The following is a 27,495-nucleotide window of genomic DNA, read 5'->3' on the forward strand; positions in this document are numbered from 1 at the left end:
AGATTGAAAGAATCAGAAAAACAAGATGGAGTAGAAGCTCTCACTCTTATCCTTGGTTGATACAGTCCTGGATGTCTCTGGGGACTGTTTTCACCTTCCTACAATGCTAGTCACTCAATATTTTTCCTACTCATTAAAAAAAAAAAAAAAAAAAACTCCAAAATTTGTGATGGCTTTCTTCATTGCTACCCTGGCGTCAGGGAGACACATCCTGAGAGCAAGCAATAATGTCAAGTCATAGTGAGCCGCCATCCCTGATGAACTGCTTTCTGGTACATCCAGTTCAGTGCCATGTTGCTGGGTTGCATATCAAGTTGCATTGGCAATAAAGGCATAGAGCAGCTGTTAGCATGAACAAGGAGCCCTGTGAAGAAAGGCTGCTACATAGCAGTGCCACTACCATAGTGGTTAGATCTCTAGCTCTCCCACTAAGGGCTGCTTGTCAGTCAACTGTGAATATGTCTTTCTCAGGTAACTGGCGTGCACAGTTGCTGTATACTTTATAACTGTTTAGCAGATTGAATTCAAGTGCTTATTAGGCCCTTTCAAGACAGAGCCTCTCTGGAACATGGTCCTGGACCCCTTAGTACTATGTGTTTACATGGGCATGTATATTTGATTGTATGTTGAGAAGGGAAAAGCATAAAGGGAAAGAGATTCAGAAAAAGTATGGGGTCATATGTTTAAAAACACAGTAGGGACTGGTGGGGATATAGCTCAATGGTAGAGTGTCTGCTGAGCATCCAAAAGGCCTTAGATTCAATCCTGAACACTGCCAAAAACAAATCTCACAACAACAACAACAAAAAAAGAAAAAAAGAAAGAAAGAAAAAAAGAAAGAGAAAAACAAGACAAAACAAAGCAAAAAATATAATACTTAGGTTCAGAGTGTCAAATTTATAGTCTCAGGAAGAAGTACTCTTGGAGAAATAGGAAGAATGGAGTATTCTGACTGGAACTATTGAAGAGAGTGTGATTCTGGGATTCAAAGGTGCAAACTCAGCCAAAGAATATCTGAGTCAAAGCTAATCACCAAGGCAGAGGGATTGAGGGGTACATGTAGTCATTAAGTCTGAAACAAAGGTAGGATTTGAAGTCAACATGAGAAATGGAGATAAGAAGGGGAAAAAAAGAGATAAGAAGGGGGCTGGGTTTGTGGCTCAGTGGTAGAGTGCTTGCCTAGCATGTGTGAGGCACTGGGTTCGATCCTCAACACCACGTAAAAATAAAGGTATTGTGTCCATCTACAACTAAAAAAATATATATTTAAAAAAAAAGATAAGAAGGGACAAATGGAGTCAAGAAGGGAGAAAAAGCTGTTCAAGAAGCTGGAAGTAGGAATCGGATCCTGACCAACTTCATCAAATCACTCAGAAGGTCTTTGTGATTTAGAATTTTGTTTCAGCAAGTTACTGGCATAGGGGAGAGTGGGACTAAGTTTAAATAGCCTAGATGTGATGGGCAGACAGGGCTTAAATGGAGCCATGTAGAACACGTCTACATGTTTAGTAGAGAGTAGTGGAAAGGAATGCAAAGAAAAAAGGGGGGTTTTAAGAAATGTGGGGGAATTTTCTTCAGTGCGACTGGTGGTAGTAGAGGGGCAGGTGTGAGATGATTTTTGTCATTCATTCATAATGTGTTGATCAAACTGGCGTGGTGGGACACTACTGTACTCCCAGGTACTGGAGAGGCTGAAGCAGAAGGGTTGCAAGTTTGAGAGCCAGCCTGTTCAACTTAGTGAGACCCTATCTCAAAATAAGCTCAGTAATAGAGTGCTTGCCTAGCGTGCATGAGGCCCTGGGTTCAATACCCAGTCCCCTCAAATATAATAATAATAATGCATTGCCCACTATTATGGGCAATTTCTCTTCCAGACAACGAGAAGACCTATTATCTGGGGGTAGAAAATAAAGCTGACTCCAGAGTTTAATAATTCTGGTGAATTATTCCTCCAAGAGTCTAGAATTTATTCAGTTGTATCATTTTAGAGATAAAAGGAAACAATTTGGCTTTACATTTTTTTATCATAAAATATGAGGCCCTGAAGAATTCAGTGACTTGACACAGCTGATTGTTTGCAAAAACCAAGGTTGACTAAAATCCAGGGCCCCTTGACTTTTCATCTTGAACTTTGTTCTGTACTAGCAATCTACTACTAGCAATCTAGTACAGAAGAAAGTTCAAGATGAAAAGTCAAGGGGCCCTGGATTTTAGTCAACCTTGGTTTTTGCAAACAATCAGCTGTCTAGTCCTAGTTCTCAGAGGCTCAGTTTCCTTTTGAAAAGCAGGATGTTATATGGAGTGGTTGTGGGTGCACTGTCTTTGAAATAGGACTAATCTGAGCTGAATACCTGCCTTATTGCTTTACCCGCTGCGTAACACTGGACTGCATAACACTGGACTAGTGACTTAACCAACTTGGGCTTTGATTTTCCCTAACATGGAATGAAACTCTTGTTGCCTGCCTCAGCATTAAATGAGAAACATGCATATAATGGTAGCTGGAAGACTGCCTAAAACATGGTGGATCTTAATATTGTTTTCATTATCATTATTCATAAGCCCATGTTATTTAATACTTACTGAACCTATTATTTGAAGGTTCTTTAAGGACCTCAGTAATCTTGATGCCCTTCAGAAAGGCAGGTTTTAGTGTCTGGAAAAATTCTGATAAATCTCACTACCTGATCCAATGAGTTATCTAAAGCGTGAAGCCTTTTACTTTTGCTTATCAATGAGAAATAGAGACCATCACAATATAGCCAAAAGGGCATCTACTTCAGTATTTTGTATAACCACAGTAGCACTAAACCTCATTAACTGCTTGTATTTTTAAGTGGGAAATGGGTTTGACTGAAACAGAAGGTATATCTAATTTGGTCTTCCATTCCTAGTTTGCTGAGAGTTGTTATCAAGAATGGGTGTTGGATTTTGTTAAGTGCTTATTCTCCATCTGTTGATTTGATCATAGGATTTTTCATTTCTAGCCTTTTGAAGTGAATGGATTATATTAACTGATTTTAAATGTTGAATCAGTCCTTGAACACCTGATATAAATCCCACATTTGTGTTTCAGTATATAATTATATTTATATATTGATTGACTTGATAATACTTTGTTGATTTATTTTTTCTTGAAGCCACATTTCTTTTTAAAAATCATTGTTAAAAAATAAGTATTACAGGGCCGGGGTATAATGTGTGAGGCACTGGTTTTAAGTCTTAGCACCACATATAAATAAATAAATAAATATAGTCCATCAGCAACTAAAAAATATTTTTAAAAATAAGTATTACACATTATTTTAGAAAATTTGGGCTGAAGGAATAGGGAGGGGTGAAGTTTGGTTATAGAGCAAGTGTGTGGCATGTATAAGGCCTTGGGTTCAATCCCCAGCAGGCTCCCCCACATAAAAAAAAAAAAAATTAACAGCAAAATACTTGTAATTCTACTACTCAGAGATAATCACTATGCAACATTTTGGTGTATTTTAATTGTCTTTTAAAATAGAAATACAGCATCAGTAAATACCATTATTATTTCATTGCATGGATCTGAGGAAGAGGTTTCTTGGTGCTCTGTTAATGGAGATAATGAAAGGAAATGAGGAGCATACACATGGCTGAGCCTTTAATGAAGATGAGAAAGATGGTTTAAGGAAGAATTTAAATGTTCACTTAAGTACATTTTTTTCTTTGTCATTCTCAACACCCCATTATAAAACCCATCCACGTTAGACTTCTGACAGTAACTGAGGATCATTGAGAATGATGTCACTGAGCATGTTCGTGATGGAATGTAGTTCAGAATTCATCTCTGTGTTTCTAGGCTTCTTAATAATTTTCCTAATCTAGGAAGAGTGCAGTTGTTTTATTTGCAAACAGTGACTATTTCAGTCATACACAAGACACAGGGCATGGTAGATGTTGCCATTGGTTGCAAAAGGCCTTTGTCCTTAATGATGAAACTTTTCCTAGCCTGCCCTCTCTGAAGCCTGGCAGAAATTTGGAAGGAGCTCTCTCAGAGTGAAATATCAAAATAAATGCTGGAACCTATACAGACGCCCTAACTTTAAGCTTCCCAACTTCAAAATTTCCATGGACCCTAGCAGGTTGAAAGGATATTGTGTGCTTTGGGGGTGGAGACATTTTGCAGCATCTGAAAAAGTTTGATTTCCATCTCTTTTTTCTGTTTGTGAGTATTAGGAGAGGTATTTATTTTTTGGTTCTGGGGATTGATTCCAGGGATGCTTTATCATTGGGCTACATTCCCAGCCCTTTTTGCTTTTATTTTTGAGACAGGGTCTCACTAAGTTGCTTAAGGCCTTGCTAAATTGCAAAGGCTGGCTTTGAGCTTATCATCCTCCTGCTTCAACTTCTGTTGCTGGGATTACAGGTGTGTGTCACTGCATCTGGATAGGAGAGGTATTTAACATCTTCACATTCTTATTTCTTGCAGTCCCTAATTCTTAAAATGTCTTTTTGGGGTGACCTCTTTTAATCCTTGAAGGAAATTTAGCTAATGGAACAAATGTTTCTGAACTCTTTAATCAGCATAGACTCGGATGCTTTTTTTTCTTTTTTTTAATCATTCGCTGGGCTTTTTTTAAAATTACTTTTTAAATTGTAGATGGACTCAATACCTTTATTTATTTATGTATTTAGTGCTGAGGATTGAACCCAGTACCTCACACATGCCAGGCGAGCACTCTGCCACTGAGCCACAACCCCAACCCTTATGCTCTTTTTTTTTTTTTTTCCTATTACTGACCCTGATCCATCCAAGTTCATCTTAGCAATGCTTTTCTGGAACAAACCTTTCTTAAGCCATGATGCTTTTTAGCTATTATGCTTATTGTTTTATAATTTGCTCCTAATTTAGGGGAAAAAAAAATTAAGTCTGGGGGAAGATTTCTTATAGGCCAGCTAGTTAGGCGTTAATGGCTTCCAGCCCATGTCAAATACATTGAGTGGGTGATATTTTTAAGTTCAGGCTTCTTAATTCAAGGTTTTATGTTTTTAATTATGTATGTGTAAATGCCAGTCTGCTTGCTGCTTGGGTCTTGTTTTTCTTGGGAATATGAAATATAGAGCATATAGAAAGTGCCATGGAGTAAGATTTAACTCTTCAGTTGTAAATTCTTCAACCCACGATTTACTTGGGGGGAATAACAGCCCAGTTGGAATAACAAATGTACTGTTCACTGAGGAAGCATCTTTATTAGAAAGAAGTGGAAAAAATGAACCTGAAGCAGTTAGAAAGGGATCATTAGAGGCAATATGTTGTGGCAGAAAACATAGTGGACTGGAACAGAGGGGTATTACTTTTCTGTTTTTTGGTGTTTTTTTTTTTTGACACAATACCTTTATTTATTTGTTTATTTTTATGTGGTACTGGGGATCGAACCCAGTACCTCACACATGCTAGTCAAGCACTCTACCATTGAGCTCCAACCCCAGCCCCAGAGGGATATTTCTAAACATGACTTTATTACTGTCCTTCCTGGGGGGCTCTTTTGTCCCTTCATCTATAAAATGAGGAGGTTAGACTAAGATATTCACTAATATGTTCTGAGTTTATGCAAACAAACCATAAGTTTTTCTAAATTACAAATGCTTTGCTTAAGTAATTTTAGTAAAATTCTGTTTAAGTAATAACAGCGTTTCACCATAATGCCACTAAAACAAAGATATAGCATCTTGTTTGTAAATTAGGTACTGAAGGTTTTGACAACTTGGGGACTAGTTGACCAAAGGGAGGAAGCCCTTTATAAGATTTCATTTGTGTTGAGAACTAGGTCCCTTGGTGAGATTTTCTTAGACACACTAAGTGCCCCTGATAAGTACTTCAACAAGGAGTGAGAGATTGTTCTTTTATTCCAAATAGTTCCACTTTTGGCTTTATTGCATTTTTGGAATTCCAGACTAAGTTTTTGTGTGGGGTGAGGAAAGTTTGTGGCTTGAAAAAGTTTTGGCAGTTATTAGTTAGGTGCTGTAGAAAGGGGACCTTTCACTTCACTAGTGTTTCACTTTCTGTGGTTAATCCAGCTCACTCTTTTCCGAGTTTATAGAATTGTTTTTTTATGTAACATCTTGTGTATTTATAGTTAAGAGTATAAAGACTATCTGTCTCACTTTGGAAGAACTGAGGATAGACTGAAGAAGTCTCAAAAAACTCACTAAAAAACAATGTTGGAGATTTCCAAATAGCAGGTACCAACATGAAAGACCTGGCTTTGGAGAACTGTGAAGTTTTTATCCTGAAGCAGGATAGAACTTTGGTGAGGAGAAAGTGAAATAGAATCTGAGAGGCAGTTTTGAAAGCAGGAGTTCCTTTCCACAGGACTCATCCTTCTGCATGTCCACTTTCCTAGGGAGTGTCTTCTTTGGACTCCAAATTTGAATGAATGCTGTTACCAGAAGTCTGTTTTTACAGTCTTGAACTAGGTCATAGAATATCTATCTGTTAATTAATAGAAAATGCAAGTGGGAAGAACACATAAAGGTTTTATAGGGTAGATTATTCTGCCTCCAATTCTTATTTGTGGCTTGCTCTGTATAAAATTAAGTGTCATGTTTTAAAACTTACATGTAAAGCAGTGGGGAAAAGAATTTAATTTTTAAAGCCTATTATTCATTCACCTGCTGCAGTCTGGTCCACGATGTTTCTGTGATGTCAGCTTCTTTGAACCACTTGTGTATATGAGGTCTAATAAAATAGATTGCAGTCAGTTTTTATTATAGTTTCCATTTTTAGTCACTTGGAACTATTAAGAAAGATTCTTAGGCAGTCAGAAAAGTTCATCCCTGGGTAAAAACTCTCCAGTTTGATCTATGAGAGAAGATCCTAGATCATTTAAGACCTAATTTATTTCAAGGGTAGGGATCCATTGATTAATACCATGATAAGGCAATAACAACCCTAGCACATATACACTAAAAATTTAAAAATTATATAATCACAGATCATAGTTCTCAATCTGATACAGAAAATGCAAAGGTATTATAATATTTAACATCCACTGCCCCCTTTTCTCCAGCACCAGGGAGAGCACCTGCAGAGAGTATGTGCATTCTTAAGGGCTTATATCACTTAGTCATTGTCCATGTCATACAGACCTTCTTTTGCATTGATGTTGTTATAGCAGTGTTACAAAAGCTATGTTGAAGGTATCAAACTTCTTTCAATTTTTAAGTGGCTAATTAAAAATGACTTCATCTCTTTTCCCCCTTCTTCGATCTTTCTATTCGTCAGTTTCTTTGCTTAGGTTTTCCCACTTTGATTTCTTTGCTTACAGACTATTATGTTAACAGAGCATTAGATCGAGAACAAGAAGATTGGAAACCTAGAGCTGTGGTTCATTCCTGTAATCCCATTGACTCCAGGGACTGAGATAGGAGAATTTCAAATTTGAGGGCAGGGCAGTCTCAGCAACTTCGCAAGACTCCCCCCTCAAAAGCGAAAAAGGGCTGGGGATGTAGCTCAGTACTATAGTGCTCTTGGGTTCTATCCCAAGTTAAAAAAAAAAAAATGGTGAAGGATAGAGTCCTTTCCTGTCCTGTAGGTATACAGCTGTGTCACTTATTCATAGAAGATGGTACTCAATTAAATAACGATTGCCATCTCTTTCAGACCCAAAAATCTCTCCTGGCCTTTCTCCTTTTGTCTATAGTTCTACCTCTTCTCTATCTCAGCTAGTTATAATATGTATAATTGCTTAAAAAGCTGGGGTTGTAGCTCAGTGGTACAGCACTTGCCTGGAATGTACAAGGCTCTGGGTTCAATCCCCAGCACCTCAAAACAAAGCCTTTATAATATAAACCCTGTTGTGAGGAAACATCAATAAATGTAGTTGCTGGCAACGTTTAGAGTATCCAGAAATTCTTATTTTGGTAGTTTCTCACTTTGTTTGGCTTTTTTTTTTTTTTTTTTTTTTTGGCCTTAGTCAAATATAACCTACAGTTATCTTTTATTTGGTTTGCAGTTGTTGTAAAATAAAACAGTAATATATTTTCACCCTCAGATAGTAAAAACGTACTTGATAGTATCCAAAATTAGTAAGGATGTAGGGAAATGATTATTTTTATACATTGTTATAGGAATATAATTGGTACACCTTTTATGGAAGGCAGTATGTATAAATTGACTGTGATTTCAGAAGTCTTTAAAGAAACTCATATATAAATTTTAAGAGGTATAACCAAGGATGTTCATTGCTGTATTGTTGGTAATAGTAAAAATTCAGGGAGATTCTGTATTTCCATTAAGAGGAATTGTTAAATAAGATATAATGTATAACTCCATATCTTACAGATTGAAAAAATAATACCAAGAATGATCCTGATCTGTGTGCACTAAGATATTTTAAGGAGAAAAAGCAAGACACAGGTGCCATATGTTCACTGGAATCCGTTTATATAAAAACTACATAATTAATCTATATACATAAATGTATATAACTGTATAGAAAAATAGGTGAGGATACATAGCAAACTGTTAGCATTAATTGAGGAGAGAAGAGGAATTGCCTTTTTTTGCTATATATACTTATGTGTTAAATATTAAAGAAGTAGTCATATATTACTAGTATAAAAATGTACAAAACCAAAAGCAAGAACGGATAAAGAATTCATGAATAATGAAAAAGGCAAAAATATTAGCATAAAATTTATCAAAGGATTTAGGGAAACATTGTTTAGATAAAATTTACAAAACTTCAGGATCAGATAGAAACCATAGTTTGGCCAGGGCTGCCAAGCACTTTATAGCAATAACTATACCCTTCCATTCTTTGTATGTCCTCCTTATTCTTCTTACTTGTTTGTGCTTTACAGGTAACTCGGGACCAGATGAAGGTGTTTATACAACAAGAATTTAAGAAAGTTCAGAAAGTGATTGCTGATGAGGAACAGAAGGCACTTCATCTAGTGGATATCCAGGAGGCAATGGCCACAGCTCATGTAACTGAGATACTGGCAGACATTCAGTCCCATATGGATAGGCTGATGACTCAAATGGCCCAGGCCAAGGAACAACTTGATACCTCTAATGAATCAGCTGAGCCAAAGGCAGAGGTAAATAAAAATGCCCATGATTACTACTAGCAAGAGAACTAGGAGGAATCTGATCACTATGTTCATTAACTCTGGAAGTATCCCCTTGTTGCCCCTGAACACAAATGAAATAATAGCTTGGATAAGGTGTACATGTTTTAACCAATGTGTAAACTAGTGTGGAAATACTCACCACTAGCGCTTGTACCCAGTGGCTGGGTTTGGCAAAGAATTTTTATCCACCATGACTTAAAGAATTACCAGCAGTGGGGCAATTAACAATCCCAGTTAAGGAGAAAAGCCAGAAATCAGAACCAGAGAAAGGATCAGTGACCCATCCCAAGTTGTGAAATGAGCCTATAAATAAAGTCCCTGTAGAGATGAGAACTTGGTTATAAATGAGAGCAAGTTAGGAAGAAGAGCATGAAGTAGGCCAGAATGAAAGATTTGGACTCACTCTGAGAATAAGTGAAAGAGTGCTTTAAGGTGGATCTTATATGGAATCAGCTGTATACATTGGGGTCATAAATGCTGGGTTGAGTGGCAGCATGGATCTGGCATTGTGGCTCATGCTTGTAGTCTCAGATACTCAGGATACTGAGGTAGGAGGATCACTTAAGCCCAGGCATTCAAGACAACCTGGGTAACTTAGTGAGACCTTGTCTGAAAATTAGGTGACACACACACACACACACACACACACAAAAAAAATGCTGGGCATGAGGGTGCATGCCTGTGATACCAGTGACTTGGGATATTGAAGCAGGAGGATCATAAGGTTGAGGCTAGCCTTAACCACTTGATGAGACCTTCAGCAGCTTGGGATGTAGCTCAGTGAGTACATCCCTGGGTTCATTCCCCAGTACCCTGTCCCCACAAAAAAAAAAAAAAAAAAAAAAAAAGAAAGAAAATTTTTTAAAAAATGTGGATGAAAGACACAAGGTAAATTTGAATCACCAAACATACTGTATCCATTTATTTTGTAATAGGGTTAAAATGGTCTTAGGCATATTAAGCATTTAGGAACTGTTTTTAGAATATTTCAAGGCAATTTTTAAAAAAAAACAAAGTTTATATTTCAGCCTCTAGGGAAAAGCTAGTGTTCTTCAGATTTCATAGTGTTAAGGTGAAGCTTTGGGTCAAATATATACCTGATAGATTGAGGGTAGCTTCTTCCAGAAGAAGAAGACCTAGAAGAGTCCTGTGGGCATTCCAGGACTGCTGCTGACTCAGTGAGCTCAGCCTTTACTGTAAGTTTTGCGGTTTTTTGTTTGTTTGTTTTGAGAGAGAGAGAATTTTTTTTTTTTTTTTAATATTTACTTTTTAGTTTTCGGCGGACACAACATCTTTGTTTGTATGTGGTGCTGAGGATCGAACCCGGGCCGCACACATGCCAGGCGAGCGCGCTACCGCTTGAGCCACATCCCCAGCCCAATGAGTTTTGCGTTTGTGCAAGAGAACTTGGCCTCAAAATAAACCAGTGAATGGAAGAGTTAAGATGTAATCCAGGTTGCAGGTATTATCCAACCTGACAGAAAATAGGAGAGACAATTGGACCATTATTTGGTCACCTATCCAAGGCTCTTGATTAATTTTCATCAGTGTATGAAAAGGGTATTTCTTCTTATTTTAATTTCATCCTCCCTAGAATTAAGAAAGCATGTCACTAAATAAATTTCTAGATAGACAAGAGAGTACTTTATAGTCATCATTTCCTTTAACTCTACTATCAGCATTTATTAACTCCATTTGACAGATGGTATATTGAGATGCAGAGAACTGTGGAGAGTCTGACCCAGTGTCATCTAGTGAGTAAAAAATAGAGCCAGGATTCAGTTAAGTTTGTCCTATTCCAGCACCTGTGCTTTCTCCCTAGAATGTTTTGGATGCTAGGTGTGTTTTTGTTGCTATGATGAAAATACCTGGCCAGAACAGCTTAGAGGAGAAAAAGGTTATTTTGAGCTTATAGTTCAGAGATTCATTTCATGAGCAGCTGACTCTATCACTTTGTGTGAGGCAAAGCACCTTGGCAAAAGGCATGGTGGAGAAAAGCTGCTCACCTCATAGTATCCAGGAAACAGAGACTCCAGTGATCCACTTTCTTTAGCCATGTTCCACCTGCCTACAGTTATTACCCAGTACAGTAGCCCTTTCAAATTACTAATCCACTGATTAGGTTATGGCTCTCATGATTTAATCCATTTACCTCCTGCATTAACACAGGGGGACACCTCATATCCCAGCCATATGATTCTGCCCTAGCATCCAAAATCTCATGTACATCTCAGTGCAAAACAAGATACCCTATATTAATGAGTTGGTGGTGCTTCTTTTCTTCAAGAGTCTATATCCATAAGTCCCTATAATCTTAACAGTTCCAGCCTTCAAGATTCCTTCTCCAAGAGTTCCCATGGTCTTAACAGCTCATGCCTTGCCCAAAAATCCAAGTCCAAAGTGTCTTCTGAGACTCAAGGCAAATTCTTGGCTTTGAGCCCCTATAAAGATCAAAAGCAAGTTACATGTCAGAATGAACCCAACTTCTAAGTATAACTACAAAGCTCTAATTTAAAAAGGAAAAAAAAAAAGCAAGTTACATGCACCTAGTATGTAATGTCACAGAATAAACACTAAGCATCCCATTTATATCTGTGGAAAAACTAGAATTCAGTGTTCTTGCATGCCTAAGACACTGTACCATGTAGAAGTGATCATTTTGTATCTTAATAAATAAAAAAGTTCAACCAGATTTAACTTAAGAGATCAATAGCTTATCATTGTCTCAAATTGGACCCTTATATTTATTCTGTGTGTTGATTAGATCGTTCCTTCAAAATTAAAGATTGGATTTTGTGACATCCCTTTCACTTAGTTTCATTTCAAATAACGAATTTAGCCCATCTCATCATCATCTGTCCTTTAAGAACCTCAACTGACAGAATTACTCTTAGGAATGCAGGAGCTGATAAGACTTTAAAGATCAGGCTGTGACAAAATAAGCTATTAAAAATAAGAAGTAGCATTCAGCTGGCTAGAGCTGTTAGATAATCTAATAGCTTCTTGTTCCAATAAATCTGATAACTTACTGGTTAGAGCAAATATCTAGTACCTTTATTCAACAGAGAAATTCTTTTCTTCCCTTTGCATAGTGTGGTATTTAAAAAAAATAATCATCTGCATTTTGAATTTAACCAAAAGATTCTTCTCAACATTTTGTTCTTCTCCAACATACAGCAAAGTTTAAAGGATTTTATGGATTACACCCATATACCAACAATCTAGATTCTAATCCATTAACATTTTGCCAATCTTGGTTCATTGCATTTCTAGCCAACTTTCAACCTTCCACTCATCAGTCCTTTTTATTTTTAGTTGTAAAGCAAAATAGAACTTTGGTTCTGAAGAACTATGAACACATTCCATTTTATTTCTTATACTAATTATAGCAAAAGTCCTTGTCAAAAGTCACCTATCAGAAGACTTTCAAGGTGGAGAAAGATGGCATAATGACTGGGAAACTTGGGATTCAAGGAATGGCAAGGCAGTGAATTACTTTGGGGTTTTCCTTGATTCTTATGTGTCCTGTCCTGAGTACTCCACAAACTGGAAGCATTAATGCTAAAGACAGAAAGCAAATTCCCAAGAAAAGCTAGCTCTCTCTAACCAAAGGACTGGGAAAAGGGAGGTCTAGTTGTAGAGAAACACTTTCGATCATACGTGCTTATTCTGGAGATATTATGGGCATTTTTGTCTTTTGTACAGTTTTTAAAAGAGTACTGAACTACAATGAAATGATACTAGAAAAAAGTTGTTTCAGATGGGAGCATCATTTAAAATGATATATGTATAGCTTAAGCATTTATTTTAAACTATGTACACTTTTAAAATTCTGAGTCAAGGCATATTTTTGAAAATATGATTTTGCTAATTGGAGTTAATTGTAATGTTTCTGGTATAAATCACATCTATACTGTACCATCTAAAATGTTCGATTTTACACTCTTTATACTGGAAGGTATAATGTTGAAAGCAAGCTGAATGCAAAATCAGGTTTTTAAAAATTATTCTTGCATTTTGCATTCATCATCTACAATCAGAACTGCCACTAATTTTTTTTCAAGAGAGAGAGAGAGAGAGAGAGAGAATTTTTTAATATTTATTTTTTAAATTTTTCGGCGGGCACAACATCTTTGTTTGTATGTGGTGCTGAGGATCGAACCCGGGCCGCACGCATGCCAGGCGAGCGCGCTACCGCTTGAGCCACATCCCCAGCCCAGAACTGCCACTACTTTTTAATTCCTCTATTGAAGCATTCAAATTTTCATGAAAACAACTTGTAGAAGCAACAGTTGTCACTCTTGTACTCATTGTTTTGTTAATTAATTGTGTCATTATAATTACTAGCTCAGCTGAATAAGCAGGTTTGGGATTAAGTTTGTTTGCCTCTGTGAGGTAGAAATGGAAGGTTACATTAGAGGGTGGCCTGCCGACCAAGAGCATTGAGGATGTTTTAAGAAGGAATTTGGGAACATGGCTTAATATAACAAGTCCTTTAAATGGAAGTTAAAACAGATTATCATTCCTAATATTTTTGAAACCAGAGTAAACTCATAATAGCAGTAGAAATTAATCTTAAATCCAACAGTTTCTTGCCCCTTCTCCTTTTCCTGAGTAAATATTTATTATGTGTCTTGTTCTGTATTAGATGCAGTGAATTCTCACGGAGTTGACATCCAAAGAGGGAAACACTTTATGATGCTGTCACTGTTGGTTTTCTTTTCTAAGTACTAACCTAGAGGATGAACTATGCAGATATGAAGGACAGAGGAGGATTATGTGACTCAAGCGATTAGTGAAGAAGTTTCTGAGTAAGAATTGATCTTACAGGATGGCTAGGATAACTAGACTTTCAGAACAGAGATGTACATTTTGAATAGCAGGAACAACATGTGCTCATCTTTGCTAGCAAGTTAGCAGGCATTTGAATGTCTGCTGCCCTATTCAAAATGGCCCTATATTTCATGTGTGTGTGTGTTCTTTCACTCATTTATCCATCCCTTCATTGGTAAAAAAAATCTCATTCTGGCCTTCCTCATGCTTTGCAATAGTGAACATTATTTCTGAAAAGAAGTATGCATCTATAAGCAGAAGAAATGAATGAACCAACAACTAGATATTATTATGTCCTATGTCCTCTGTTCTTTCCCACTAATTCAGAGAAAGTACAATAACAGCCACCATTTGTTGAATACTTAAAATGTTGCAGTCTCATATTTATAGTTTTACACAGGTTTTCTCATTTTTTTTAATCTATATACTGACCCTTGGTAAGAGTTAGAATCTCCATGTGCAGATGAGGAAAGCATAAGTTAAGTAAATTGATAAAAGCTTAACTATTGATATTAATTTGAGACCATGTTTTTATAATTCCAGTTTCTTAACCCTGGCATCAAGATGTGAAATTGTGAGAAGGAAAAAATTTAGATTTTTTTTTTATAAGTTATGTTTCAACATCCTAAGAGATGAGTGCAGTGGTATATACCTGAAATTTCAGCAACTTAGGAAGCTGAGGCAGGAGGATTGCAAGTTGAAGGAAAGCCTTAATAACTTAGGTTGATCATATCTTTAAAATTAAAAAAAAAAAAAAAAAAGGACTGAGGATGTTCCTCAGTTGTAAAGTAGTCCCTGGGTTCAATCCCCAATACCAGAAAAATAAGTAATTAAAACTTCGAAAGATAATTGAAAAAATGTGTTGAGATTTAATTGTCATAGATTGTTTTGTCACTCATAAGAAATTTAAATTATATGACAACTTTTCTTGATGTATTACAGTTTTTATGGGATATACCAATGCATTAAAATACAAAGAAAGTTTTCATTGTCCTTGTATTTGGCCCTCCACCACTCACCCCACTTTCCTCTCATTGTGAATACAGATGATTACCACCCCTATCAATATTTTAAATCCATAATACTCTGATGACTTCTTGCCAGGTGTGGTGGCAACTTGTTACTTGGGAGCCAAGGCAGAAGATTCACCATTTCAAAGCCAGCCTCAGCAGCTTAATGAGTCCCTGAGCAACTTAGTGAGACCCTGTCTCAAAATAAAAAGGCTGGGGATGTGGCTCAGTTGCCCTTATTTAACCTCCAGTGGGTAGTCTGATTAAACGCAGCATTCTGGCTACAGCTGTCCTTTATAGGCTTGCACCTATCTCGGCAGTCTCCTTTTGTGTCAGTTATACTCTCAAACTTACCCCCACTTCCCCTTTTCTTAAGTTACACACAGAACTCAAAATTTTTTAACTGTATATTTATTTATTCATGTGTGTTTGTGTGTGTGTGTATTTAAAACACCTTTGCTCTTGCTAGTCCAATGTTCTTCCCATCTTTCTCTGTTGTCAGCCTGGAAAAATTCTACTTACCTCTTAAGTGACAATACATGTGTCATTTTCCCTGTGAAGTCTTCTCTTGGAGAGGCAATGTTTATTACTTTACTTTTGACTCTTAAAGCATTGTGTTTATGTCTTTTTAAGAGCCCCTAACATTTAATTCATTTTCTGTTTCCCTTTCTGCTGATTGGAAGCTTCTAGAAGGTTGGATCATTATGGGTTATTTATCTTTTATTCTTAGCACCTACATACAGTTAATTTTAAATAAATCATACTGAATTGCTACTGATATTCATAAATAACCTTTATAAAGTATATCCTTTGTCTCAGGCACTATGCTTAATAATTCTAGGCATTATTTAATCCTTGTACTCACCTTGTGATTCAGAGATAGTTATTGCCCCATTTTACAAATTCGAAAATTGAAGTTAAAAGAGAGGCAAACTACAGTAACAAAACAAGCAAGTGATGAACTCAAAATTTGGATCCAGGGCATCTGGCTCTAGTTCATTGTCTTTAGGAATCGTTCATTTTCATTTATTCATTCTCTGGGAAGTACACCAGAAGATACATTCTCTATTGAGACCATTACTGAATGACTAAAGAAGAGATATAAAAGATATTTTGTCACCAAAATAAGCGAGCTCTCTCGAGAAATGCTTAAGAATCATTTGAACGATCTCATTTGGTCATAAAGACCCAAAGGAAGCAGCTGTGATTCTTGAGAGAATAATAAACATTTTTGCAAAAGAGTGAACAAGAAAAAGAAAGCTATTTTTTGGCTAAAGTTTGATATGGTTCATCAAATGCCAGAACTACTGTCTTACAGAGAAGACCAAAGTCTAGATTAATTCATTATCTTGCCCAAGGATGCATAGTTAATAAGTTTCAGAGCTCAGACTAGAATCCCAATTTCCTGAGTCCCACTTCTGTATCTTTTCTACCTTAGCATCCTATATATTAGAGTTTCTATGTTCATGTTTGGATAAAAAATGCTAGACCAAGGCAGAAATAAAGTCTTTGAAGGAAACAGCTTGATGCTTTTGGAGCTGATCAGCTTTTGCCTATGACCTGCTGCTATTTTGAGGCTCTCTGTTTGCTCAGAATCAAATATTACTGGTCATACAAATAAAAAGGCGAGGCCATTATTTAGGCCTCCTAGGTCTATGCATTCATCTCTCTGCTTGCAAGAGCAAATTATCAGTTCATTTCTCCTGGGCAGTTTTAATATAGGATCACATTAGCTCTTATCTTAGACCTTGGACATCTGTTGGTTTGTCTTTGTTACAATAAATGCACAATGTTTGCTTTCAGGTTGGGAAAAGAAAATCTAAATTGGTCTCTGCCAATAATGATTTCTAATACTTATTCTTTCTCTTGTCTTTCAGGGTGACGAGGAAGGACCCAGGTAAGATCACATTACTGTTGTTGTCTATTCTCAGAAACCAAGTAGAGTGACATTTGTGGCCTTTTAATGCCCCATGAAATATGGACAGCCAAGGAATGGCAAAGGGATCTCCATCTTCAGGCAGGGCTTTGAAGACCTTATTTTGTAAGACTCCTGTCTCTCTCCCCATCTGTGTCATTTCCTGCCTGTAACCTTCAGATAAAGGTAGATTCAAAAGTATGTGATGACAGTGACTTTCCTTTATTCTCTAGCACATTCAGAATATCTTTTAAGCGCAGGCACTACATTTGAATGGTTAGGTGGATCCACTAAATAAACTTTTGCTTGTTCTTTTTTGATTGGAATTTCTTTTTTGATTGGAATTGGATTGTTTTATTCTTTAAAATTCTTTATTCTAATAAAGAATACTGGATCTATAGCCAGTATTCTTTATTTCTGACCTATAACAATTTTATATCTTACCCAAGTCTCTGAATTCTAGGACACAGGTGTAAAAACTTTGTTTAGGGAAAAAAAAAATGCCATTGTTATTTCTGTATCCACAGTTGGATAAAATTTAAAAGTAGATTTCATGATTGACTCAGCCTTGCAGTAAACCTAGATGTTAGTTTACTTACCTTTTCTGTCATGTAAACAAACTAGGAAGTGCTACAGCTGTGCCATCAACACAATCTAGGGGTATTTGTACCACGTAAATTAACATAGGCTCAAGGACTTTTAAGGTTGAGAGCAGAAAGGTCATCTAGCTACTGCTATTTAAACTATTTTTAGCAGAAATGCCCTTTTTAAGAAAGACCTCAAGTTGTAGAACTATTTTTCTCTATTTAAAGTTAGGGCCACTTCCATTAGTGAACCTCTTTCTTCATCTCATCCTGAGGGACTTTTGCAGAGACTAGGGTTCCTCAGAACTCAGTTTGAAAATCACGTAGTTCAGTTCCCTCATTAAGAGAAGCTAAGCGAGTTGTCCAAGATTAAGTGACGTTAGCAAGGATATGACTTTTTAGTTTTATTTCAAATCAACAAATTCAATTCTTTATCTCTTTCTCTTATTCCTCCTCACGTCCTAAATCCTTTCTTAAAGTGCTGAATGTTATCCCACATCTGCATTTCCTAGTGTTTCCTTCCATTGGAAACTCTGGTTCTCAACCTCCACTCTAGTACTGCAAGAAACTATCTAGTGTCTTATCTGCTGTAGCTAAAGCCACAGGTACCCTGCTTTAAACCTACAGAGCCTCAGTGAGTCCCTTCTAAGTCTTCCAGCTATCCTAAGGAACATGTTCCTTCCGTGTTGTGGTTTCCTCACCTGCCTTCTGTTTATCTATTTAAAATATATTTGTGACCTTGTTATGGTCCAGGCCCTATAGACATATAAGGCAGATCCCTATTTGTGTGGATCCAGAGTTCAGAAAGGTGAGCATATAATAAGCACTTACACTGTCAGGGAAGTGATAAAGTACAGACTACTTGAGGAATGGCTCCTGGTCAATCTTGGAGGAAAAGGGGAAGCTTACCAGACATAAACAGAGGTCTGAATGATGAGAAAGCAGGCAAAGAAGGAGCATGGATCAGTTGTAGATAGAGAAAAACTTGTATAAAAGTTACAGACAAAGGAATAGAAGAAAGAAAGCAGAGCCCAGATCATTTAGGACTTCAGGATAAAGCCGGGTATTGGGCTTTATCCTGAAGTCAGTAGAAAGCCACTAAAGAATATTTTAAACAAAAATTAACTTGAGCAGGTTTGCATTTTAAAAGTCTACACTTCCTCCAGAATGGAAAACGAATTGGAGGTGGGTCAGGTACCTAGGAGACTGGTGTAGACTAGGTGTCTTAATTTAACATTTTGTGTTCTATAGCAATTTACCTAAGGCTAAGTACTTTATAAAGAAAAAATCTCAAGTTCTGGAGATTTAAGGACATCATCTGATTGGCTCTGGTGAGGGCCTCATAGTAGATGGCATCACAATGATGGGAGCATGTGTAGAAGAGATTCAGGGGAGGTGTCAAGCTCCTTTATAACAACCTATTTTCTGGGAACATATCTAGCTTTATAAGGCCTGCATTAATTTCTTCTAAGGGTGTGCCCCTGTAACCTAATCATCCTTCATTAGGCCCTCCCCCTTAATGTTTATACCACTTGTCAACATCACCACGCTGGGGACCAAGTGTCCAGCCCATGAACCATTGGAGGACTAATTACATCCAAACTACATCATTAAGCTACCAATGATGGGAACCTAAATCAGTATCTCTTCTGGTTATTGACAAGGTTTTTACCATTTTGCGTAGATGTATGGTTCTTCTTGGCATTCACCTCTTCTATTTTCAAGAATAGCTCTACCTCCTATTTTTTTTTTGTTGGGGGGAGGGGGTACCAGGGGCACTTAACCACTGAGTCACATCCCAGCCCTTTTTACTTTTTGTTTTGAGGTAGGATCTCACTGAATTGCTTAGGGTCTTGCTATGTTGCTGAGGCTGGCTTTAAACTTGTGATCCTTCTGCCTCAGTCTCCCAAGTCAGTGATATTGCAGGCGTGTACTTCTGTGTCCCGAATAGCTCTAGCTCCTTAAAATCTAGAAATCCAGGCCAAACATAGCTCTTCATCTTCTTTCCCCAGAAAGAGAGTTTAAACAAGACCACAATAGAGAAAATACTTCAGCAGAGGTAATGTACAGGCTCCACAGGATGCAAATGGCATTTTTGTTATGAGAGAACTTTCTTAGGCTGAACACATTCATCTTTCTGACCACATTGATTAAAAGAATACAAGGACCTTAAGAAGAGACTAACTCTCTTCAAAGATACTATTTAGTATGAAGTACTGACTCTGGAGTTTAATTGCAGATACCTTCGTGCCATTTTGACAAGGCAGTGGTGAGCCATAGAGTTTTATTACTAGCAACCAAAATGTCAAGCTGTCTTCCTTGAGCTGGGCTTCCATGGATGTCAGCAGGTTTCTTCTGGACTGGGACTTGACAAAACCCTTTTAGGATTTTGGTACATTGAGCTCTTGAAGAGCATGTTCCAGTTTACCAGAAAGAGGGAAGAGGAGTCAAATTTTGTTAGCCTTTAAATTTATACTTGTTGGTTCCATTCAGTTTATTTGTATTAACTATCATTTGGCTCAATTTATACCAATTAGCACTTCAGGGCAGATTGCCTTTCATATGAAATTTCTCATTTATGATATGTACTTTACCATTTCAACAAGACATACAGAATTTTATTCTAGCAACTTCTGTATTACTGACAGTTGATGCATAAGGGTAGCAGATAAGAAATGTGGGTCTCTCTTCACAGAAGATGGATGAAGAATGACTCTGGAGACCTTGAGTTCAGATTCTGCTTGGATTAGTATACCTGTGTGTCCTTTGCTGACATTATTTCCACCTCTTCTTACTCTCTACAGAGTAGAGGGAAAAATAGATTTCAGTCAGTCTTCAATCAGTGGAAGGAACAAAGGAATATTCCTGTCCTATGGAAATATATTTTCCTATAATAGATCTTCCTCCATTTCTGCCAGCTGGAGTCTCCTTGCCTTCTTTTGACTTCCTAAGCTATTTGATATGAGGTGAACAGATACTGGGCTTTTGGTCATGTCTGTTCCTGGCCCTGAGCATTATTGTATAGCTGTCCTGTTAATTAACAATTATTATCGTCATCACCATCATCATCATTTTAGCCACTACTTATTGAAAGTTTATTAAGTCTAAAGTACTTTTGTATATTCTCATTTAATCCTCATGTAAGGTTTATGATGCAGTTAACCCACTTGTCAAATTTGGAGAAATTAACTTGCCCTACTTCATAAGACCAGTAAGTAGCCAGAGGCAAGACCTGAATTAGTCTGGTTTCAGGGCTCATACACTCAACCACTCTTTGGACTATCTCCAAGAGACCAGCACACTTCTCTCTGATCCTGTATGAAAGCCAAGAGGATTCACACATAGTACTCAGAGGATCACTTTGGTCTGGTTCCTTTAATCTGTGAGTTTTTAACTTGTTCTGACATTGAATTGCTGTGGCTTCTTGTTTTTACAAGCGACTTCTCTCCTTATCCTCTACCATTATACAGGTGTATTTCTTTATCTCATCCTCACATAATATCCTCTGAGCTTCAGCAGCAAAAGAGGTCCTCTCTGTGGAGCAGCTAACCAAGCTTTCCTTTGACCCCATAGAACAGCTGCTGCCTGTTGCTCTTCATGTGATAATTTACTCTTCAAATCCATGACATACACTCATGTAGCTAGCAAAGATTTTCGGAGGGCTTGGAGGAGCAAAAGTCCTAATATGTAGAACATGGATATTAACTGCAGTGGAGTCATCTCAATAATAGGGTGTCTTTGAAGCCCAGAGTGATTTTTTTCCCTCAAGCAAAAAAGCAATTTACACTTTGGCAGCAATTTTTTGTCTTCTCTATGCTATTATGGGAGATCTTGTGTTTGCTCCCTCTACAGATTGGCTCCTTCCCTGCTCCAGCCAGAGCCTGCTGAGAAGTAATATATATTGGAGGAGAAGGGATGGCAGTATGATCTGCTGGTGGGAAAACAGTTGTGCAGAGGAAGGAAATCAGAGGGAAAGACCCTTAAACTCTTGTGCTCAGAGGAGAATGAGCAAGATCAGGATTAAATTTTGATTTGCTATTGAGATTTTCTATGATTTTTTTTTTTTAAACTAAGAGGAAAATGGCTTTTTAATAGTAACAGCCATTCTTGGAACTTCTGTAGAATTTTTCATCTTCAAACTTGGCTGTTATTCAGGCAAAATCTCCTGCTGAGATCAGTATGAATGTGACCCATGCTGATTCTGTGATCCAACAGGAAATGTATTCTGAAGAAGTAAGAGCCAGAGGAGTCAGCAAACCTGGCTTCTATTCTTGATTCTGCCACTGACTGACTGACTGACTGACTGACTAACTAACTGTGTGACCTTAGGCAAGTCGTTTAATTTTCATGTAAATTTAGCCTCATTTCTCCCACTCCCACTTCTTCCTCATTTGGGGAATGTAATTGTGATAAGGAACACAAGTCTTGCATCAGATATGAAGAAATCTGCTTATAGATGAGATAATTTGGTAGATTTTTAATCTCAATTTTGTTTCTTGAAAAAATTATCTTGAGGCTGTATGCTAGATACTCTTTCCCCGCCTCAAATGAATAACCTTATGTTCTTGAATATACATTTCTCTTTTTGACTATCTAGAGGTTATAGAAATACAATAGAATTGAGTCAGTGATCCTCTTAAATTTCTGTTGTCTTACTGCAAACTTATGGTTTAGTTGTTTAACATCATCTTCATTTCAGAATCCTTATCTGGAAGCCAAAGAAAATGACTCTATTATTGATGACATGAAATATAACTTGCAGGGCTGCATTTTATGCAGAGTGAGGTTCCAACACCTAAGTTTGTTGATGTCAAATGCAAGCCTCCTTGTTAAAGTATTTGATTTTTAGAAATTTGCCTTTAAGAGTCACAACTTTATATTGTGCATGTTGGTTTATTAACCAGAAAATCTATTCGCAGCTAGAAAATTCAACCTAGGTGCCTCTGATTTACTGCATTTGCCTTCAAATAGAAATGTTATCTAGGAGAAGCCTGTACTCTACCATACATCTGCCTGCCCTTTTCTGGTTCCATAATTCTAAGGAGAAGGCCCAGTAGAAAGGGTCCTAGGTGTCATTTTACATTTTTGCACCTACACAGTTCAACTTTTATTTGCCATCCAGTACAGTAGTTACCATGATTGGCAGGTTAATCTTGTTTAATCTTGTTAATCAGGTTAATCTTGACCTCAGAGCTCATCAAGATAATACTTTCCAGTAGGAGCTCTATTCCTTAACCTCTTAGACTGAAAAGACTTTATTAATTTGTTTAGCAAACATCTTTGTGTGCCAGTCCCACTACTATGCCTCAGGGACATGAGGATGACTAAGGCTTATTTTGTTCCTACATTTAAAGATCTCAAAGTCTAGGTTGAAGAGAGAAGTTTAATTTTAATTTTATATTTACATATAGGATAATCATTATTGTCATAATTACTAGAAAAAAGCATTTATGGAATACCAACTATATGAGAGGAAATATTTTAAACATAAATATATTAGATCATTTATTTCTTACAACAGTCCTAGTAAGTGATTGCATTACCTTCATTATTTTTCATCTGAGATGGAAATATTGCATTGCAAGAAGGTTACATATTAAGGATATCACATGGCTAAAAACTGGTAGAGTCAGCATCCCAACTCAAGTAGTCTGACTCTGGAGTGCAAACTTTTAATCACTGCACTATAAATAATTCTGTAAAATAAATATGTCGATTAGCTAACTCAGAATAAAAAATTCAGAACAGATGGCGTTTCTTCTGGCACTTGACAGGTAGGTAGGGCCAGACATTTTCAAATAGAACAGAAAGGTCATCCTGAGTATAAAAGCTCAGAGGAGTGAAAATGCATATGCCGTGTGGGAACTAATGGGTAACTCTGAGACTGGACTGTTCAGGAGATGAGACTAAAAGGTAGGTGCATCCAGCTTATAATGAGTCTGGTATGCTATGCTGAGGTATCAAAAGTTTGTAGTATTTTCTGTTATACTTTACTTCATGACTGCAGCATTATCCCAAGAAATTCAGACAGACTTCTGGGTCTTAAGAGTTTCTTGCTATAGTCATGTGTCATGATTTGTTATAGGTAAATTGTTTGTGCCTCAGTTTCCCAATCAAAATCTCACATCTTATACTTAAAGGACAAATATGCTATGAAGCATTGAAAATATTCTCCTTTTGGGTTTATTATTTTAGATAGAAAAATAAGAAACTGAGATAACGTAGTTGTAAAAGGAAATTGTTCATTTGATTTGTGTTTTATTTACATGCCTATTTTGACATCTCTTGTTTTCCTCTAATTTAAAATAAAATTTGGAAAATAGTTAACTAATTCCTTATGATTAATGGAGAGAAGCAATGTTAAAGCACAACATTTTCCAAATAGAGGGCCATAGATGCTTTACTTAAAAGTTAGTCAAAGAATTAAATTAATGTGAAAGAATGACTTTGGTCCCTGAGATAGATCCAATAGGAGTCTGGCCACAGCCTACTTCTTCCTTGTTTGTTTTCATAGCAGTTTTTGGCAAGGACTAAGAATAGATTTTAGGAAGTCACAAAATTCCAGTCTGTGTTTTAAGAATAACTAAATTTGATGTCCTTGGTTATGCCTCTTCACCTGTGGGCAGTTATAGCAAAATTGTTATTCGTGGTGTCTTTTTCATTTTAGGAGAAATCTGCTAGTCTCAAACATCTTCTTGCTTCTTCCCAGTAAAAGGCAGGCAAAATGTTAATAATTCCATTTTTCCATAGCTTCCACGGATGCCCTCTTTCACCACTTCTTTTATATAGTTCTTGAAACTCTAGCCAGAGCAATTACACAGAAGAAATTAAAAAGGGATATGAATAGGAAAAGAAGAACTCAAACTATATATATATATTTTTGCCAACGACATGATTCTATACTTACAGGATCCAAAAAATTCTACCAGAAAACTTCTAGAATTAATAATGAATTCATCAATGTAGCAGGATATAAAATTGATACCCATAAATCAAAAGATGATTCATTCATGATGAATCCTCTGAAACAGAAATTAGAACTACCCCATTTACAATAGCCTTAAAAAAAATAAAATACTTGGGAATCAACTTAACAAAAGAGGTAAAAGACCTCTACAATGAAAACTACAGAACACTAAAGAAAGAAATTAAAGAAGACCTTAGAAGATTGAAAGATCTCCCAAGCTCTTGGACAGAATTAACATTGTCAAAATGGCCATACTTCCCGAAGTGCTGTACAGATTCAATGTGATTCCAATTAAAATCCCAAGCTTCCTTTCTTTTTTGTAAGCTCTGTATGGCTGAACTGCATTCATCTTTTTACCCTACAGCAAGCATCTGTAACAGATGCTAGGAACAGGTTTTGCTTTTCTTTTTTCTTTTCAAGATGCTTTAAATTTTAGTCAATAAGTGCAGTTTTTCTTCAGTTTGGAATTATAAGAAGATGGCTTCAGAACTTTTTAAGAATTATTAACAAAGGCTGAGATAAAACTGGGGTACCCTAAATGGTAAGTGTTTGCGATGGTCCAAAATGTACTTATTTGTACCCATGACCTACATATAAGTCATTGTAGGTTCATGAAAGAATTATTTTCTTAATCAGAAGCTGGGGTTTCAGGAAAGAAAAATATTTTCTTATATAAATGCCTCACTCCCTCTGCTTCTTAGCACTACTGCCAGTTGTTCCCTATAGGTTATAATGTGGTTGTAAAATGCAGAGCATTTGTTTTCCTTCCTTCTTACACTCTAGTTCCATCAATTCTATTTAAAGGAAAGTGAGATTAAGCATGAGAAAAACAGTGCAGAGAAAGAGGAGCTGACAGAATTGCAATGGAATCAGAGAAAGAAGCATTTCTCATCCACTCTGGTTACTAGATGCATCTTGGTCTATATGCTGTGAGCAGTGTGTCATTTTATTTCACCTGAGGTATTGGTATTATTATTTGAACAAGGATTAAAACTGACCAAGATGCCAACTTTGTCTAAACTTTCAGGGTTGTTCAAAATTAATAGTTACTCAGCAATAAGAATGAATCAGAGCTAGACCTACATATATTATTTCAAAGCTTTAAAACAACTCTATATAGTTTGGTTATTCTAACCCCCTTTTTGTATTTGAGGAAGTTGATACTATAAGAGAAAAGTGATTAAACTATGGTCATACAGTTAGGAAGTGATGCAGCTAGGATCAGAACCCAGATCTATCAGGCTTAAAATTCTGTACTTTCACCCATTATACCGTAATGCCTTTGTCAGGAACTGGAAAATTTTTATCTTCTAACTTTTTGGCTGAAGATAAATAAAGCTGATGGATAGGATTGTGACAAGTCAATAGGGATTTGGCATTTTTATTTGATTTTTTTTTTCGTTTCTTTATTGAATATCAACATTTTGAGAAGAAAGTTGAGGTGTAGCTTGCCTGGCAAGTGTCTAAAGTGGAATGAACAGCAACTTCTTTCCCCAGACAGGTAAACATTAGTTTACTCCCTGGCTTTTGTGGGGCCAGCAACTGCTATTGCTTCTTCTGAAAGCGCCACTGTTCACCCAGTGGCAGGTGCAGGCCAACTGTTGCCATAGCAACAGTAGGAAAAGCAAGCAGTTTAATTCCAGAACTGATAATTAACTGGGGGTGGGGTGGGGGAGGGGAGAGAAATGGGGGATAATTGTTGCAGGAGGGAAAACTTAGCAATTACTGGCAAGTTGCATGAAATGAAAAGGCCAGGCACAGATGCTCCAGCCCAGCATGCCCCTGGCATTCAGCTTTCATCCCTTCTGGTTAGAAATTTTTGATAAACTAAAAGTAAGTGTCAAGTCCCCCCAGCCAACTAGTCTCTTTTAGGAACCACATGAATAAAGAGGAATGTTACATAGATTGTGAAAAGAAATGCAGGGGCCCAGATGAATGACATTACTCAGCCAGAAACAATCCGGAAATGCTGTCTAAACTCTATAGGAAGAATTGTGCTTGGGGATAAAATGTGACCCATAAAACATACATACTTCTGTGAATGGGGAAAATGGAGGAAGAGTGGCTTATTAGGAAGAAAATAAAAGGAGGACTTATAGAGGTGATGAACTTGTTTAGGTACTTGATTATCATGACTTCTAGTCTTGTCAGTCCTTCAGAGATTGTACTAAAGCACTCAAATGTATGATTATCTCATTTAATCCGTACTACAGCCTAGGAAGAAGACACTGTTATTCTCATAGCAGACACAGAGATGCTCAATACTTTAACTAAGGTTAATAAGATATTGTAGTGAATTCTCTTGTCCTATTGATTTTTTTTTTATAAAATAGAATATATACTACTCTATAAGGAAATCATAGTACCAGTATTAAAAAAAATCAGACAATTTATAATAAAAAGGGAAATAATATTTTTTCTAATAAAATTCTATAAGCTACAAAATAAAAGTTCTTGAATGAGTAACATTAGAGAATATTCTCTTGTGCTTTTGAAATCTGTCAGGCTCATAGGTCAAGATTAGCCCCATGTCCCAAGCCCTGATCAGATGAAATTAGCTCGATCAGATCATGATTTTTTTCTAACATTTTCTATGGCTCAGACTAGGCTAATGGCTGGTGACTTCATGACATTACACAATGAAGAGAAACTGCCCATAATTATTCTGAATGATCTATTTTTACCAAAATTCCATGATGTATGTATTTTTCATAAGAAAGATTCTATCATGTGTAACAAAACTCCCCTTAATTTCTTTGTATATGAGAGAGAGAAGGAAGATGGGATTTTACTTTAAAACAATGGGTCTTAGTGGGAGGAGAAATGTAACATTCATTTAGCGATATTTATGGAACACCTTTGTCCCAGCATTGTCTTTGGTAATAAGGATACAGTTGTGAACAAAACATTCAAGGTGTCTGTCCTCAAAGAGTTTATGTTCTAGAATTTCAAGTAAGAGTCTAGAAATTTAAGTAGTGTATATAATTTAAAATACATTTTTAGGAGACTCATTGGTCACTTCAAGACCCTTTATAGAAAATAAAAGTTGCCCAGTTCTTCTGTCTGGTAGGAAAATAT

The 27,495-nt window shown here is 36.7% G+C and overlaps 1 protein-coding gene across 1 annotated transcript in view; it reads left to right on the forward strand.

Annotated features, from left to right (window-relative positions):
* Trim44 (tripartite motif containing 44) overlaps positions 1-27,495 on the forward strand; it is a 111,859-nt gene that overhangs the window by 39,371 nt on the left and 44,993 nt on the right. The window contains exons 3-4 of the mRNA XM_046456082.2: positions 8,836-9,075; positions 16,829-16,848. Of these exons, the coding sequence (XP_046312038.1) occupies positions 8,836-9,075; positions 16,829-16,848 (260 nt within the window). The remainder of the gene's footprint in view (positions 1-8,835; positions 9,076-16,828; positions 16,849-27,495) is intronic.

The sequence above is a fragment of the Marmota monax genome, unplaced genomic scaffold, assembly GCF_021218885.2.
Source record: "Marmota monax isolate L192 unplaced genomic scaffold, Marmota_monax_Labrador192_F-V1.1 WCK01_AAM20220418_F8-fsc00047, whole genome shotgun sequence".
Lineage (NCBI taxonomy): Eukaryota > Metazoa > Chordata > Mammalia > Rodentia > Sciuridae > Marmota > Marmota monax.